This window comes from Phasianus colchicus, chromosome 26, assembly GCF_987193195.1.
Source record: "Phasianus colchicus chromosome 26, bPhaCol1.hap1.1, whole genome shotgun sequence".
In the NCBI taxonomy this organism is placed as follows: Eukaryota; Metazoa; Chordata; class Aves; order Galliformes; family Phasianidae; genus Phasianus; species Phasianus colchicus.
Window position 1 is genome coordinate 575,704 of NC_143461.1, and position 15,418 is coordinate 591,121.

The 15,418-nt window shown below is 49.1% G+C and overlaps 1 protein-coding gene across 13 annotated transcripts; it reads right to left on the minus strand.

Annotated features, from left to right (window-relative positions):
• Positions 1–1,875: 1,875 nt before the first annotated feature.
• LOC116238929 (uncharacterized) lies at positions 1,876–15,287 on the minus strand. 13 transcript variants are annotated; one of them, XM_090124938.1, is made up of 10 exons: positions 15,151–15,279; positions 13,891–14,003; positions 6,672–8,919; positions 5,451–5,600; positions 5,136–5,278; positions 4,866–5,001; positions 4,651–4,786; positions 3,619–3,759; positions 3,181–3,381; positions 1,876–3,090 (listed from the first exon to the last, which is right to left on the minus strand). In XM_090124938.1, exons 3-7 carry the CDS (start codon positions 6,813–6,815, stop codon positions 4,748–4,750), a joined length of 612 nt encoding a protein of 203 aa, XP_089981064.1. In that variant the 5' UTR covers positions 6,816–8,919; positions 13,891–14,003; positions 15,151–15,279; the 3' UTR covers positions 1,876–3,090; positions 3,181–3,381; positions 3,619–3,759; positions 4,651–4,747. The 13 variants fall into 13 exon arrangements, 6 of the variants coding, with proteins under 6 accessions (XP_089981064.1, XP_089981062.1, XP_089981061.1 ...); XM_090124936.1 differs by having other exon boundaries at positions 3,619–4,282; XM_090124935.1 differs by having other exon boundaries at positions 3,619–4,382.
• Between the last annotated feature and the right edge of the window lie 131 nt (positions 15,288–15,418).

Here is a 15,418-nt window from a genome sequence, read left to right on the forward strand (position 1 = left end):
TACAGGCTGGAACTTCAAGTAGCAGCAGGAATATAACCTGTGGATGAGTCCATGTGGGAACACTTATATTGCAAACCACAGGAAACTCTTCTCTAGAAAAAGCACACTTCAAAGCATTTATGGCCATGGATAAGTCCATGCTGAAGGAGATATACCTTGTGGTGTCCATGTCTGTGGATAAAGTCATGCCAGAATATCTTGAAGTATCTGTGGCCATAGATGAGAACACAACACAGCAGTAGTCTAAAGGGAACACTGAAAGGACTGTGGAAAATGGGCAAGCTTCAGCAAACACACCTCAAAGCAACTGTAACTATGGATTATCTCAGGCTGCATCAGATACGCCTCTGAAGTGACTGTGGCCCATTAATAACACATTATGATCAGGAACACACATGTATAACTTTAGGTTATCAGACAGCTCCTGCATTCAGCCTCAGCAATCATTAGGTCCGTGGCAGTCCAACTGGCCTTGAGAACTGGATGTGGACTGCATCTCCTATCTGCCCTGAGTGGTCAGTGAGCAAATACAGTGAAGTTAGGAATTACTCCTTTTGGAGTGAGGATGCACAGCCTTGGACCATCCAATACCCGATCCAAGGTTACCGTTGCTTAAGTCACTCAATCATAGAAGGAGATCAGGTTGCTCAGCAAGACCTGCCTCTTGGGAACCCATTCCATCTGGGCCTGATTCCCCCATTGTCCACCCATGCTGTGTGATCTCACTCAACACACTGGACTTCTTTTCTGCAAAGTTTTTAATTGCATGCTGTTTTGCTACTTGGCCATAGTTTAGGAGAGTACTTTATGCATACATCCATATATCAAATGTATCTTAAAATATATTCTGAACATTCCATTCTTTCCCCCTATATAGAGATAGACACATCTGTGATCAGTAGCAAGGTCAGGCAAAAGTCTTTTGCAGTCTTTTGAGGTCAACGTGTTCAGCTTTCCTTTCCGTTACCCATCACCATCCTGTGCCTTTGTGTTTTCTGAGGTCTTTTAGTGCAGTTCAGAGGTGTTGTTGTTGTTTTCATTTTTGGTATTTGTTATTATTTTTGTAATGACCTAATAGTACCTCAAGTGGCTTTCACAGAATTAATAGCCTAAAAAAGGATGTGGGAGAAAAGCAACAACCCAAAAAACCCAACAGCAGTAACTTGAGGCAAGGCAAGGTTTGCTTTCTAGCAGAATGTGTTACTGTTGTTGTGTTACTGGATCCCACAAAACAGAGCAATTTGTGTGTATTTTTCTTACATAAGGTTCACTTTGCTTGCTGCAGCTTAACGTAGCTGCAAACAACTGTGCCAATTGTTTCTTTCATCAGTAGCATTTGGACGAGTATTTGTGAAAAATGCATCACAGCTTCTTTCTATTCGTTAAAAACCTCACACTTAAAAGACACCAGGAGCTGCTTGTGTGGGCTATTGCTTCTCTGCTCCTCCTCTCCTGTGGTTTTCATGCTCCAGCAGGGACTGTGCAGGGACACACAGCAGTAGCACTGCAGCCAGGGGGTGGGCAGCAGTAGAAAGGGGGGCAATCCAAAGCTCTAGCACTGCTAGCTGCAGGTGGCCAGCAGACTCAGCACCGCTGATGACAGCCAGCTAAGCTTGCTAAAGACAAGGTACCCAACATCCACTGCTCTCCGCCCATCTACCCAGCCAGTGATGACATCAGAGAAAGCTACCAGGTTGGCTCAGCGTGATTTCCCCTGGGAGAATCTAAGTGCAAAACTAGATCCAAAATCTCTGATGAGCACCATGAAAACTCAATTAGAACTGCAATCACTTCCATCAAACCAGACATTGCTGCAGTAGTTTCAAGGAAAAAAGGACAAATATCCCACAAGTTGTTGCCCACAAATATTAATATTTAAAAATATTTTATTAAATACATGGATATACAAAAAGAAGGTTTGTTACTTCCATACATTAAATCAAGGTACGTATATGTGGCCTGAGACATCTTCACTCAGCCAAGCCAACAGCTTGGTCAGCCATGCCTTGGGAGTGCAGAGGGATGCACTGTGCTGTCCTGCAGCCAGCAGCAGAGGCCAGGAATGGCGGCGCCTGCTGAGCATGCACAGGGATGTCCCAGTGTGAAGGGCAGCAGGGCACTGGGTTTGCTGTGCTCCTCTGAGGGACAGAGCTGTCGGAGGAGTGCTGCAGCTCAGCAGAACAGACAACACAGTGCTCGCAGGCTCTGTCGTGATGTCACTGTCCTCATGGTTGTCCCAAGGATCAATGTGGTCTGAGCTGCCAGGTTAGGTTCCCACCACAATATCAGCCTTGCTGCTTTTTCCCCTTGACTCTGACTTAGGAGAAAGTTCTTCCCTCAGAGGGCAGAGAGACCCTGACACAGGCAACCCAGAAAACGTGGGTTCCCCATCCCCGGAGCTGCTCAAGACCAGGTTGGATGGGGCCCTGGGCAATCTGATCCACTGGGGGGCATCCTGGACACAGCAAGGGCTTAGAACTGGGTGGCCTTTAACATCCATTCCAACATAACCATTCGACCACCCTGGGATATCATGGCTGCACGATCTTTCAGGTCCCTTCCCACCTAATCACTAGGATTCCATGGTGCTGTGATTCATAAGGTTGCTTGAAAGCAAACCTTCCTAGGATTCTATGGTTCTGTATTGTCCCTCAGCCCCAAGAATTTCCTTGGAGGAGAACAAGGCATGGGGATCTCTGCCCCAGGCTTCAGTACAAACACCACAGCCCTCACCCCTGATGATATCCTGTAGCTTCTTCTCACTCAGGTCCCTTGAGTAGCGCGCAGCAAGCCCTAGGCACAGAGCACCTGTGAGATCCTGCTCCCAGCAGCAGAACTGCATTGCTCCCCAGCAGCGAGAGTGGCCGAGGAGGGCCTGAGCAAGGCACCAGGGCACTGGGATCCGCTCAAGGGGCTCCTAGTGTCAGAGGGCAGTGGCTGGGACAGCCAAACACCGCCAAGAGAAGAACAAAGGGGCTGTGGCACACCAATGAACCTCACAGCCTCCTCTCACAAGGCCACCTGAGGGTCCTACAGGAAGGGCTGGCTCTGCTGCAGGTATTCCTCTGCCCTACTCTGGTCCCACTGCAGCTGGACAGAACACAAGAAGATGGGGATTGGAAACGCTCCCCAGCTCCCTGCACTGTCCCTGTTGGTCTGGGGCTCTGGGGTTCTCCTTACCTAGCACTCCGCAATCCTCCACATCTCCTGTTTTTCAACCAGCTCCCGGAAGTCGTTCCAGTGCAGGAGATTGGCTGTTTGTACAATGGCTCTCCCAGCAGCCCGCAGAGAAGCAGAAGCTGGGAGATGGCACCATGGCCCAAGGAAGGAGACCTGGGATTGCCCTCCTCTTGGCAGGGCCAGGAGCCTTTTCCCAGCACTCTATGGCACAGAAGGAGGACAGAAAATGGGCTGGGTGTGATGGACACAAAGAGACATGGAACCAGCAGCCCCTCCATGGCCATCCCCAGCACAACACTGGGCTCCCAGCTAGCTCTGTCCCAGACCCTCAATGCTCGCATTGTGGGTAGCAGAGATCTGAGTCCAGGCTGTGGAATCAGGACCCCTCTGCCTGCACCGGTATAAGGAGCAGCAGGGAGCTGGGACGGAAACCAGTACCTGGGCCAGGTCCTGGTTCTCATCACTCATCCAAAGGAGCAGTGGGACCAGGCCAGGCATTCTCCTCTGGTGGCACCAGACCATGGCCTACACCATGTCTCTGTAAAGATGGATGGAGGACACCCGCTCAGCGCTCAACTCCTGGGAGGGAGAAAGAGAATTTTAGCACGAGGAGGCTGGGCTGCCTTCACATTGCCTCCATGGCACGCAGCGCCTGCAGGCCTTCCTGCACCATGCGCGGGGACCAGGCCTGGCCTGGCTTTGCACAGGCAGCAGAGGAGGATTGGAGGGCTGGAAGCCAACTGCAGGGAGCACATGCTGGGCAGGGTTCTCTGAGGGCTCACAGCTGTCCCCCTGCCCAGAAGGAGCCCCAGGAGGAGCAAAGAGGGGAGAGGGCCCAATGAGAGTGCTGCCCGCACAGCTGGGCCAGAGGCAGTGGCACTGCAGAGTGCCACTGCAAGGGCTCTGCCTCCTACAGCAGCCTCACTTATATCCATAAAGAGAGGCAGGAGCTCCTCAGCGTGCTGCACAGCAATGGAGCTGGTCTCCTTTTCATGCAGCCCATGATGTTTTGAATGACAAACAGGGTCTTCATCTTGATGTATGAGCTGGCATCCTGCAGGGCGGCCATGATCTCTGGCAGCAAGACCTGCATTTTTCTTGCCTGTAGGAAACGCAAGTACCTTTGTCTGATGTGGGGAATGACTGCCTGGGCAAAACACTCCTGTCTCTGAGCTCCAGCGTCCTGCTTCACTTCCTGGCAGCTGGCATAGCAATCACAGCAGAAGCGGTCATAGGAGCACTCAGAGAGGCCAATGGGAAAATTCTTTTCTCAGAGAGTGGTGACCAGGCTGCCCAGAGAAGCTGTAGGTACCCCATCCCTGGAGGTGCTCAAGGCCAGGATGGATGGGGCCATGGGCAACCTGATCTGGTAGATGACAACTAGCCCATAGTAAAAGCTGGGCTTTAGCTGCTCCTCCCATTGCTGCCCAAGAAGCCCAGTGCCACTTCTGTTGACAACGCCCCACTCACCTTCTCTCATGTCTCAGAGAGTATGACAAGCTCTCTGAGCACCACCCTGTGCATCTCCACGCTTGGATGCTTCAGAAAAGTCTTGAGGTGGCGTAGGTCACCAAGAGTCTTCACTATCTTTGCTCTTTGCCATTAGCTGAAACAAAGACATCAGCAAGAGCCTGCAGGGGCACATACAGCCCCAAAGTGCAGCAAAGCGTTATCCATTAACTCACCACCAAGAAGAGGATGCACGTGTCTTCTGTGACTCCTACCAGCCTGCTCAGCTGTGAACCCTTGGTCACCTTCTTCGAAACCTTCTCCAAAGTCCGTGGCATGCAGAGCATCACCTCCCACATGTCTAGGGTGTTGCTACAAGCCCAAATACATTGTAGGCAGGGCTGCCTTAGCCACAGCTAGAACCCTTCAAGCCCACACTGCTTAGAGCGCCCTGGGTGAGCAGGAGGGCACCTGGATAAAGCCCTCCAGGCTGTTGAGGACAGTACCTGTCGCTAGGTGCAGAGGACTTCAGCAGGTTCCTGACTACTTCCGTGGCCATCTGGCTGGTCAGACGGAGGAGCACGGAGTTCAGGCAGTGCTGCACTGCCTTTGCGGCGATGCTCCTCAAGTTCTTGTGGATGGAGGTTTTCTAAAGGGGACACAGGTGAGGACAGACCACAACCATTTCCACAGGTTCCACTGAAACCACTGCACTTCCCACAACTAAGAATGGCTTCAGGAGCCCAAGAGACCTCGGCTGGGGAGGGAAGAACAGCACCTGAAAGGGCTCAAGGATGGGGCAACGGACAAAAGGTGCTTACATCTGGTATCCAGAAGGGGTAGTCTTCCATGGCCACGGCCATCGCACTGCAGGCTGACTCCCTGGCATAGATGCTGGAGTCAGCCATCAGTTCAAGGGCTGTGAGGACGATGTCCATCCTCTCAGCAGGCCTGAGGTATCCTCCAAATGCCTGTGGGTGAAAGCAGGGGAGAGAAGACATGTCACACTGACCATCCCAATAGTGCTTCCTGGTCAAGCAGGGAGAGCAGCTCTGCAGAGAGATGCTGGCAGCAGTCTGTAGGAAAGCTGGAAGCATCAGCTTCTGTCACTGCGTGGTACAGGACGGCAAGAGAGGGCTCTGGAAGAAGGACTGTGGACGAGGACATGGGCAGTTGGTAAGAAGGGTTTGCTGACAGCTAGGAGGGCTGGATCTGCTGCCATGACACTCCCCTTGCTCACAAACATTTCCTGCTGATGCTGTGAACAAGATCCTCAGCAAGGCAGGACATCGCCTTGGCACAGTCACTGGGACTGGATAAGTTATCACATGCAAAATTCTCACATGCAGCTTCTCACAGAGATGCACATACTTTTCTATCACTTCTGTCAGGGCTGTCTCTAAAAGGGAGGAAACAGAAGAATCAGAAGGAAATGTCCTTGTCATCAAACTCAGCAACTGGGGAAAAGCTGGTTTAAACTGAAAACGGCACCCATTGTGTAGGAGACCCATGGTGTAGGAGACCCATGGCGCAGGAGACCTAGGTTGATGGGACCCACATTGAGGAGAGTGAAGGAAAGGGATTATACAGCTAAAGGCAGTGGGTGCTGGGAACAAGAGGGAGCTTAGGAAGGATGAAGCTCTGAAGAGTAAAGGAGCTCAGGAAACTTGCAGACTCCATGGTCAGGCTTCACGAAGCACAAGAAGCATAAGAACAGGAGACATGAGCAGACAGAGGAGCAGAGAGATGCTGCCTGATCCATCTTCTCTTACCTCTTTTGTGTCTGACAAATGCATGGACATGACAAAGCACATCTATAGCTGGAATTCTGGTGGTATCAAGGCCACAGCTGAAAAGGCAGAGGTGACCCAGCAGCTCTCCCAGGATTGGGAAGTAGATCTTGATGACTGACTCATATATAAACTCGCAATTTTCAGCATGGTACCAGTCCCGAGTGACAGAAGAAGAGAGGAAGGCAGAGTGGAGTGGAGGCATAGCAGGGCCTTGAGAGGGAAGAGTGGGGATGAAGACAGGGCAAAGACCTTGTTCAGGACAGAGCCCTGCTGAGAGCTCCCAGCTGCAGGCACCCCTGAGCTGCTCTGGGATGTGGAGAATGGGAGACAGCCTGTCTGATGAGTGTCTGGCTCCTTTTTCCATAAAATCCACAAACATCCATAGAATACCATACAGGGCTCTCATATGAATGTGCACGTGCTGGGAGTGGAAGAAGTGGAGCAGAGCCTGCAAAGAGAGAATCTGCTGGTACTTGTCCTGGGAGCTTCTGCTGCTCCAGCAGGAGCTCTGGGATCTTCCCCACAGGGAAGGAAGAACAGAGCAGCAGGGGCAGGATCCTTTGCAGGACTGTCACATGCAAGGAACCATCCATCCTGCCTGTTTCCCTGACACCATCTGGGGAAACGTGGGTTCCTCCTGCCAGCGCTGCAGCCTCTTGTCACCCATCCCAGCAGGCTGGGAGAGGTCAGCACTGGTACAGGCTGCCCAGGGAAGCTGCGGCTGCCCCATCCTTGGAGGTGCTCAAGGCCAGGCTGGATGGGGCTGTGGGCAGCCTGATCTAGTGGGTGGCAACCAGCCCACAGCAGAGGCTGGGCCTGTGAGGGCTTTGAGATCCCTCCACACCCAACCATTCCTGGATTCCGTTGATCCCTTTAGCTGGAGCTGAACTCCATGCTGGGAAAGGGGGTTTCACAAAAGGAGCTGCCCAAAAAGTTGAGTGCCAGATTGAATAAAGTATGACTGCTGTCCCCAGTGCTTCCCACCAATTACTCACGTGGATGTATGAACTCCACCTTGTTCTTCTCCTCCTCACACCTGCCTGCCAACCTTGGCCTGCTGGAGGGGTCTCACCTCTGTCTCATTGGACCGAGAATCAAAGTTGGCAAAGGGAGGGAAAGAGGAGAGGAAGATTCACCGGCTACTGTAGGCACGCTGGAGTGACATGGCGAGAAGTGGGCTGTGCTCAGGAATGCCTTGAAGGTCCCTGTGCTCCTGCCCTGTCCTGTCACCTATCCTCCTTGCAACTGTTCTGTCTTTCCCTTTGAAATGAGCAGAAAGGTAAGCCTCCCTTCATCAGGAAGAATTGATTTACAATACAAAAGCCAAGATAAAAGCAATATTGCATTTACAGATTTGGATCTGTTCTATAATAATTTCTGAATACAAGATCGAGCTGCTGGAATGCTAAACCAGTGGGGCTTGTGCTATCGTAAAGGGCTTGTAAAAGGAAGAAAACAACAGGAGTAGGACCAACCTCCAAATAAGATACTAAAGCATATGAGAGCCAAGAAGTTACGTAGCAAGTTTGTTAAACCTTTAAATTTGCAGGAGACAAGAGTCAACTCAAATTTCCTTTTACAAGCATGCGGATGCTTTCTGCTGTGCTCTCTTTCAATTATTTCAGACCATGCATTTATCTTTATTTATACAAAATGGAGTTACATAAAAGCTGTAAGTTTTGAAATGATTTTGCTTAAGATAGTGGTGTCTTCCCTTTCTTTAATAAGGCTTTTTTTTAGAGCAGTCATTGTTTCACTGGAAACAAAGTCTTCTAGTCTATCTTAAGATGATTTACATGACTTCTCAACAACTTCCTTCCAGATTTCAGTTTGGCAAGAAAATGTACAGAAGACAGTAAACATATCAAAAGACTGCAGCACATTTTAGACTGGATTCTCAGAAAGAAGTTGCACAGATACCCCAGATAACAAAATCCTTACACCTATTCTTCATAACTGAAGACTAACAACCTGAGAGAGACCCTAAGAAACATACAGGCAGATTAACTTTATGATGTTAAAATACAGAGCTCTTACTTTATGGAAAAGGCAAATCAGAACATGTAATAAAAACCTGGAGCTGTATACCAATAATTTAAAGGCATCGTATCTGTTGGAACGTCACCTGAGAATCTGAAGGAATTCTGGATCTCTGACTTATAAAATCAGCTATTTGCCAGCCAGTAAGAAGATGAATTTGTGCTTCCTATTCAGCATACACTTATGAGGCTGAAAATAAAAGTTTCAGATAATAATAATAATAAAAAAAAACATCTAAGGATCTGATCCTGTGTTCCTGTTAGTGCTTCATGCCTGCAGCCAACCACAAGAGGTCAGGAAGTGAAGCAGTCATAGGATGAAGGTCTCTTCTCTGGAGAAAATCAGACAAGCAAAGCACATGTAATAACAAAGGAACTTCAGAAGCACATTTCACTTTTAAGAAGGAAAACAGACATACCTTGATCCATTTGCTATCAAATGCCCTTTCATTCCATATCTATAAAGCAAAAGGTAAAAAGCCATTTTGAGAAGTGAGAATGTGTCGATATACGACGTAAAATCTCATACACATAAATAAATCTTCCACAACTATTACTGAACTCCATGGTTTATAGTTTGCCAAAGGAAATTGCTTTGATTGGTTCTATCAGCCCTCCAGGAAAAAAATCTGTATGAAAATTCAAGGAAGGTGCTTATTTCTCTCATCCTTTGGCCCACTGCCTGCAGCCTTACTGAAAAGAACACTCGTGCTGGGAGAGCTCTCTACAACCCTTAGCCTTGTTACACATTATATGCTATTAACAATGGCTTTACAGCTTGCTAGACGATGCCTTTTTCCATGGTTTCTCATCAACACGTGGTCATACAGAATGTCAATAACAACAGAAACAAGACACTACTTAAATACTTCATATGCAGAACTTACTATATGCTACTGTAAAAGCACAGCAAGGCAAAAACTCGTGTCGGACACACACCTCCCACCCCACCCCCTCCAAGGTCCATTTCTCAAGTTCAATGCCTTACCAGAGTGCAAGAGTGACACTGACTGAAACAGTCAGCAATAGGAAGGGAAACACTCCAGAAGGAATGGACATTGTATTGACATTCCCACACTACAATAGAAAGGGCAGGCTTTCTCAGGGGGTCGGGAACCGTAACTTGAGAAGCTTCACTGAGGACAGTGAAAATTCAGAAATGCAGACCTCATGATAAATCATTTATATTCACCACTGCGATCAGGTCTAAGCATTAAGGTCATTTGACTCAATAAGATTATTGGGAAGTCCCTGCGTAGGACGTTATGCTACTACAGAAAAGCAAAATCAGTCTGAGTGAAACATCAATGCAAGCACACCAAGTCCTAGAGATTCCCTACCTTGTCTGGTGCCACATAAAAACGTCACTCTGTTAAAGTAATTGTCATGGTTTAGGAAAAATCTTAGAAGCATGGGGACCCGCAATGTCATGGGATTTCACTCTTGAGCACCTGTGGGATCCCCAGAAACTTAGCCAGTATTTGAGACAGGGGCAGTGCGGCTTAGGTAAATCTAAGGAGGTACAACTTATTTGGGGTTTGGCTTGTGCTTACTGTGCCCTATATAATACTGTTTGGGAGAGAGAGAGTTTCCAAGCTGAGGTTCAAGCCAAAGGGAAAGGGATAATAGAGTTTATTGGACTGTGTGGATCCGATGGCCTGGCACATCAGAACCACTGAAATATAAGGCATTGGTGGATACCGGTGCACAGTGCACTCTGATGCCCTCGACTTATGAAGGGACAGAATCAATCCATATTTCTGGAGTGACTAGGGGCTCTCAAGAATTGGCTGTGTTGGAGGCCGAGATAAGCCTCACTGGTAGGAACAAAAAAGCACCCTATTGTGACTGGTCCAGGGGCTCCATGTATACTTGGTATTGATTACCTCAGAAGGGGGCATTTCAAGGATCCTAAGGGGTATCGATGGGCCTTTGGAATAGCTGCTGTAGACACAAACAACATTAAGCAGCTGTCTGTTTTGCCTGGCCTGTCAGAAGATCCATCTGCTGTGGGGTTGCTACAAGTAAAAGAGCAACACGTACCAATTGCTACAAAAACGGTGCACAGACGGCAGTACCGCACCAACAGGGATTCCTTGCTCCCCATTCATAAGTTGATTCGTCAACTAGAGAGTCAGGGAGTGATCAGCAAAACTCACTCGCCTTTTAACAGCCCCATATGGCCAGTGCGTAAAGCCAGTGGAGAATGGAGGCTGACGGTGGACTATCGTGGCCTGAATGAGGTCACACCCCCACTGAGTGCTGCTGTGCCGGACATGCTAGAACTCCAGTATGAACTGGAATCAAAAGCAGCCAAATGGTATGCCACCATTGACATTGCTAATGCCTTTTTCTCCATTCCTTTGGCCAAAGAATGTAGGCCACAGTTCGCTTTCACCTGGAGGGGTGTTCAGTATACTTGGAACCGTTTGCCCCAGGGGTGGAAACACAGCCCAACCATTTGCCACGGGTTGATCCAAACTGCATTAGAACAGGGCAGTGCCCCTGAGCACTTGCAGTACATTGATGATATCGTTGTGTGGGGCGATACAGCAGAAGTAGTCTTCACAAAAGGAGAGCGAATAATCCAGATTCTTCTGCGTGCTGGTTTTGCTGTTAAGCGGAGCAAAGTGAAAGGACCTGCTCAGGAGATTCAGTTCCTAGGTATAAAGTGGCAAGATGGCCATCGTCACATCCCGACAGATGTGATCAACAAAATCACCGCTATGTCTCCACCCACTAGTAAGAAAGAGACACAATCTTTTCTGGGTGTAGTGGGCTTTTGGAGAATGCATGTTCCAAACTATAGCTTTATTGTAAGCCCCCTTTATCATGTGATGCAAATGAAGAATGAGTTTACATGGGGCCCTGAGCAGCAGCAGGCTTTTGAACAGATTAAGCAAGAGATAGCCCGTGCCGTGGCCTTAGGGCCAGTACGGACAGGGCAGGATATAAAGAACATCCTCTACACTGCTGCTGGAGAGAAAGGTCCCACTTGGAGTTTGTGGCAGAGAGCCTCAGGAGAGACCCGAGGCCGACCCCTGGGATTCTGGAGTCGGGCCGACAGGGGGTCGGAAGAGGGCTACACTCCAACTGAAAAGGAGATCTTAGCCACGTATGAGGGGGTTCGGGCTGCTTCTGAAGTGGTCGGTACTGAAACACAGCTCCTTCTGGCACCTCGAGTACCAGTGTTGAACTGGATGTTTAAAGGAAAGGTTCCCCCCACCCATCACACAACTGATGCCACTTGGAGTAAGTGGATTGCGTTGATTACGCAGAGAGCGCGGATGGGGAACCTCAGCTGTCCAGGAATCCTAGAGGTCATCGTGGACTGGCCTGAAGGTAAAAAGTTTGGAACACCAGCAAAAGAAGTATCACGAGCTAAAGAGGCCTCACCATACAACGAATTACCAGAAAATGAAAGAAAGTATGCCCTGTTCACTGATGGATCGTGTCGTATTGTGGGAAAGCATCGCAGATGGAAATCTGCTGTGTGGAGCCCCACACGACAAGTTGCAGAGGCCACTGAAGGGAAAGGAGAATCAAGCCAATTTGCAGAGGTAAAGGCTGTCCAACTGGCCTTGGATGTGGCTGAACGGTAGAGGTGGCCAATGCTTTATCTTTACACTGACTCATGGATGGTGGCAAATGCTTTGTGGGGGTGGTTACAGCAGTGGGAGCAAAATAACTGGCAAAGAAGGGGTAAACCTATTTGGGCTGCTGAACTGTGGAAAGATATTGCTGCCCGAATAAAGAATATGGTCGTGAAGGTTCGCCATGTAGATGCTCATGTGCCCAACAGTCGGGCTACTGAAGAACAGCAAAATAACCATCAGGTAGATCGAGCTGCCAAAATTGAGGTGGCTCAGATAGACCTGGACTGGCAGAACAAGGGTGAATTATTTCTAGCTCGGTGGGCTCATGAGACCTCGGGCCATCAGGGGAGAGATGCAACGTATAAGCGGGCTAGAGACCGAGGGGTGGACTTAACTGTGGATGCTATTGCACAGGTCATTCATGACTGTGAAACATGTGCTATAATCAAACAAGCCAAGAAGATGAAACCACTCTGGGAGGAAGGGTGATGGCAAAAGTATAAATATGGGGAGGCATGGCAGGTTGATTATATCACCTTGCCACAATCCCGCAGTGGTAAGTGTTATGTGCTTACCATGGTAGAGGCGACCACTGGGTGGCTTGAAACATATGCAGTACCCCATGCTACCGCCCGAAACACCATATTAGGTCTTGAGAAACAAGTCCTTTGGCAACATGGCACCCCAGAAAGAATTGAGTCAGATAATAGGACTCATTTCAAAAATTCTCTTGTAAATACTTGGGCCAAAGATCATGGCATTGAGTGGATTTACCATATTCCCTACCATGCACCAGCCTCTGGTAAAATCGAACGATACAACGGGTTGTTAAAAACAATGCTGAAAGCAATGGGTGGCGGAACATTTAAGCACTGGGAGAAGCATCTGGCAGAAGCCACCTGGTTAGTCAATACCAGAGGATCTATCAATCGTGATGGTCCTGCTAGCTCCCTACATACTGTCAAGGGAGATAAGGTCCCTGAAGTACATGTAAAGAGCATGTGGGGAAGAGCAATTTGGGTTCTTCCAGCTTCTGGAAAGGGCAAACCTCTCCGCGGTACTGTTTTTGCCCAGGGACCTGGATCCACTTGGTGGGTAATGCAGGAAAATGGGGATGTTCAATGTGTACCACAAGGAAACTTGATGCTGGGGGAGTGCAGACAGTAATTCCATGTATATGTATATAGATGTGTGCGTGTGATGCATTTTTAATCATTTTGTTTGTTTGTATATGTATATGTATATGTATATATATATATATATTAAGCGTGATGTAGTGATGTAGAATAAGGGGTGGAATGTCATGGTTTTGGTTTTTGCTTATTTGATTTTCAATATTCCACATCAAAACATCATGTACTGGAATTAAAGTGTTAATGCTCTAATTCTACGTACCTATCCCTATACATTACGGAAGTCACGGGATCTGACCCTTCCGGGGGGGGCGGTCTCTTACTGCCTGGCAGTGGGTGCTGGAGGTGCTTTCCCAGCCGTTCCAAGCTTTTTCAGGTTTGACTCGGTCTCGGGAACTCTCTCTCATATCTTATTTGATTTATTAGTCTCAATTTCAATTAGATTGTATTATATTGTGTTATCTTGCATTCCGATATCATAGTTAGTAAAATAAGTTTACCTCCATAGATTGTTGCCGCTGTTTTTTTCCTTTTTGCCCTTCCTTCCCATTTTGTGGGCCCAGGCGGGGGGTGGGGAGGGCAGGCGCCTACTGCCTCCTCTCACGGGCATAAACTGATCTAGTTAATTCCGTGACAGTAATTAAGGGTCAGATGTGTTTGTTAGAACAAAGAGCATACAAATCCTAAGGCTTGGATTTACCAGTCAGTTCAATTTTGAGGTTCCTCTCTTTAGCTTCTCTCATCAGCCACCACTCACAGCCTTAGAAGTCACTCTCACCATTTTCATAGGCATACTGGAGGGCTCAGTACCATCTAGAAAGGAAACAGACGTTAAAAAGACATTATAAAGTTCTCTTTGCTCACTTTGCATTGCTCACTATATTAACTTAGCATAAATGTTAGAGGATTTTTTCCTTTTTTGGGGGGAGAGAGAGAAGGGGGGGAAGCACTTTGTTTTTTGCTTTTTTAAAAAGGAACTATGCTTTCTTTTTTGCACCAGAATGCAATTAGCTATTGGGCATTTACTATTCCTACATATGATAATGCTAAAACCTGCATTTATGATCACCTTAGTCTCAGCAACCACTGGGAAATTCACAGCATTAGGATCATAAGGGAAAAAAAATCACTGTTGAAAGTATAATTAGCAGATAATGTCCACATGGTGATGTATGGGGGAGAGAGAGTAAGGGGGGGGAAAAAGTGGCATGAATTCCTTCTTCTCAGACTCTGCTCACAGTGATCATAGTCCAGGGAAATGCAGCAGCTCATCAAACTACAGTTACACAACTGCTTCTGATCTTTGCATTTTCACATTTCTCAGGCATACATCACCCAGCCCTACACAACTCTTACAGGGCTTGTTTTGCAAAAGCAGCATTTCAGAAAATCTCCGCGGAGAACTCATTTGCTCCTGAATGAAATCAATTTACCAACGATGCATTTCTACATCAAGGGTGGTGGGGGGAAGAGAGCGCCATCTTCGGAACGCGAGTGTAAATTTCCTTCACAAGTCTGCAGACACCAACTGTGGCATCTCTTGTGCAGCCTCGCACAGCCACAGAGCACACGTGGCGCATCTCAGTGAAGGGAGCACGGACGACGCGTTACTGCAGCATCACCGCCGCGAGAGCCCCGCACAGCCCACAGCTGCCGGCTGCCCGTCAGCTCCAACCTCCCCCTGGAGGACGTGTAACGGGGCACCGAAATTCGGCCAGGGAAAGGAGACGGGAATCAGACTAAGGACAAGAAGTGCCAAACAGAACGCCGTCCGGAGGATGCTCGCTCTCCCCTCTCCCCCCAGCTCTCCCTCCCGCCCGCGCCCACCGGCCCCTCCCACCCCGCTGCCGCCGATCCCGGCCCTCCGGCGCCGTCCCGTACGTGAGCGGCACCGACCCCGGGAGCCCCCGGACCCCACCGAGACCCGACCGCACGGCACAACCAGAAGGAGCGGACAAACCTGGCGCGCCGCCCGGCACCGCGCCGCCATCACGGCCCGCCGCCCGCCACGTGACCGCGCGACCCAGCCGTCACCCGGGCAGCGCGGCTGCGGGGTGAAGCTGGCGGCCGCCATTTTGAGAAAGGGCACGGCGAGCCCCGAGCGGCGGGGAGGCGCTGAAGAGCGGGTGAAGCCGTCGAGGAGCCACGTTGGCTGTGGGAACGCGGCCGGGCGGAGCTTCCGGCGTTCTAACGCTTCGAATTCGGTAATTGGTAAATGCTTCGTTTGC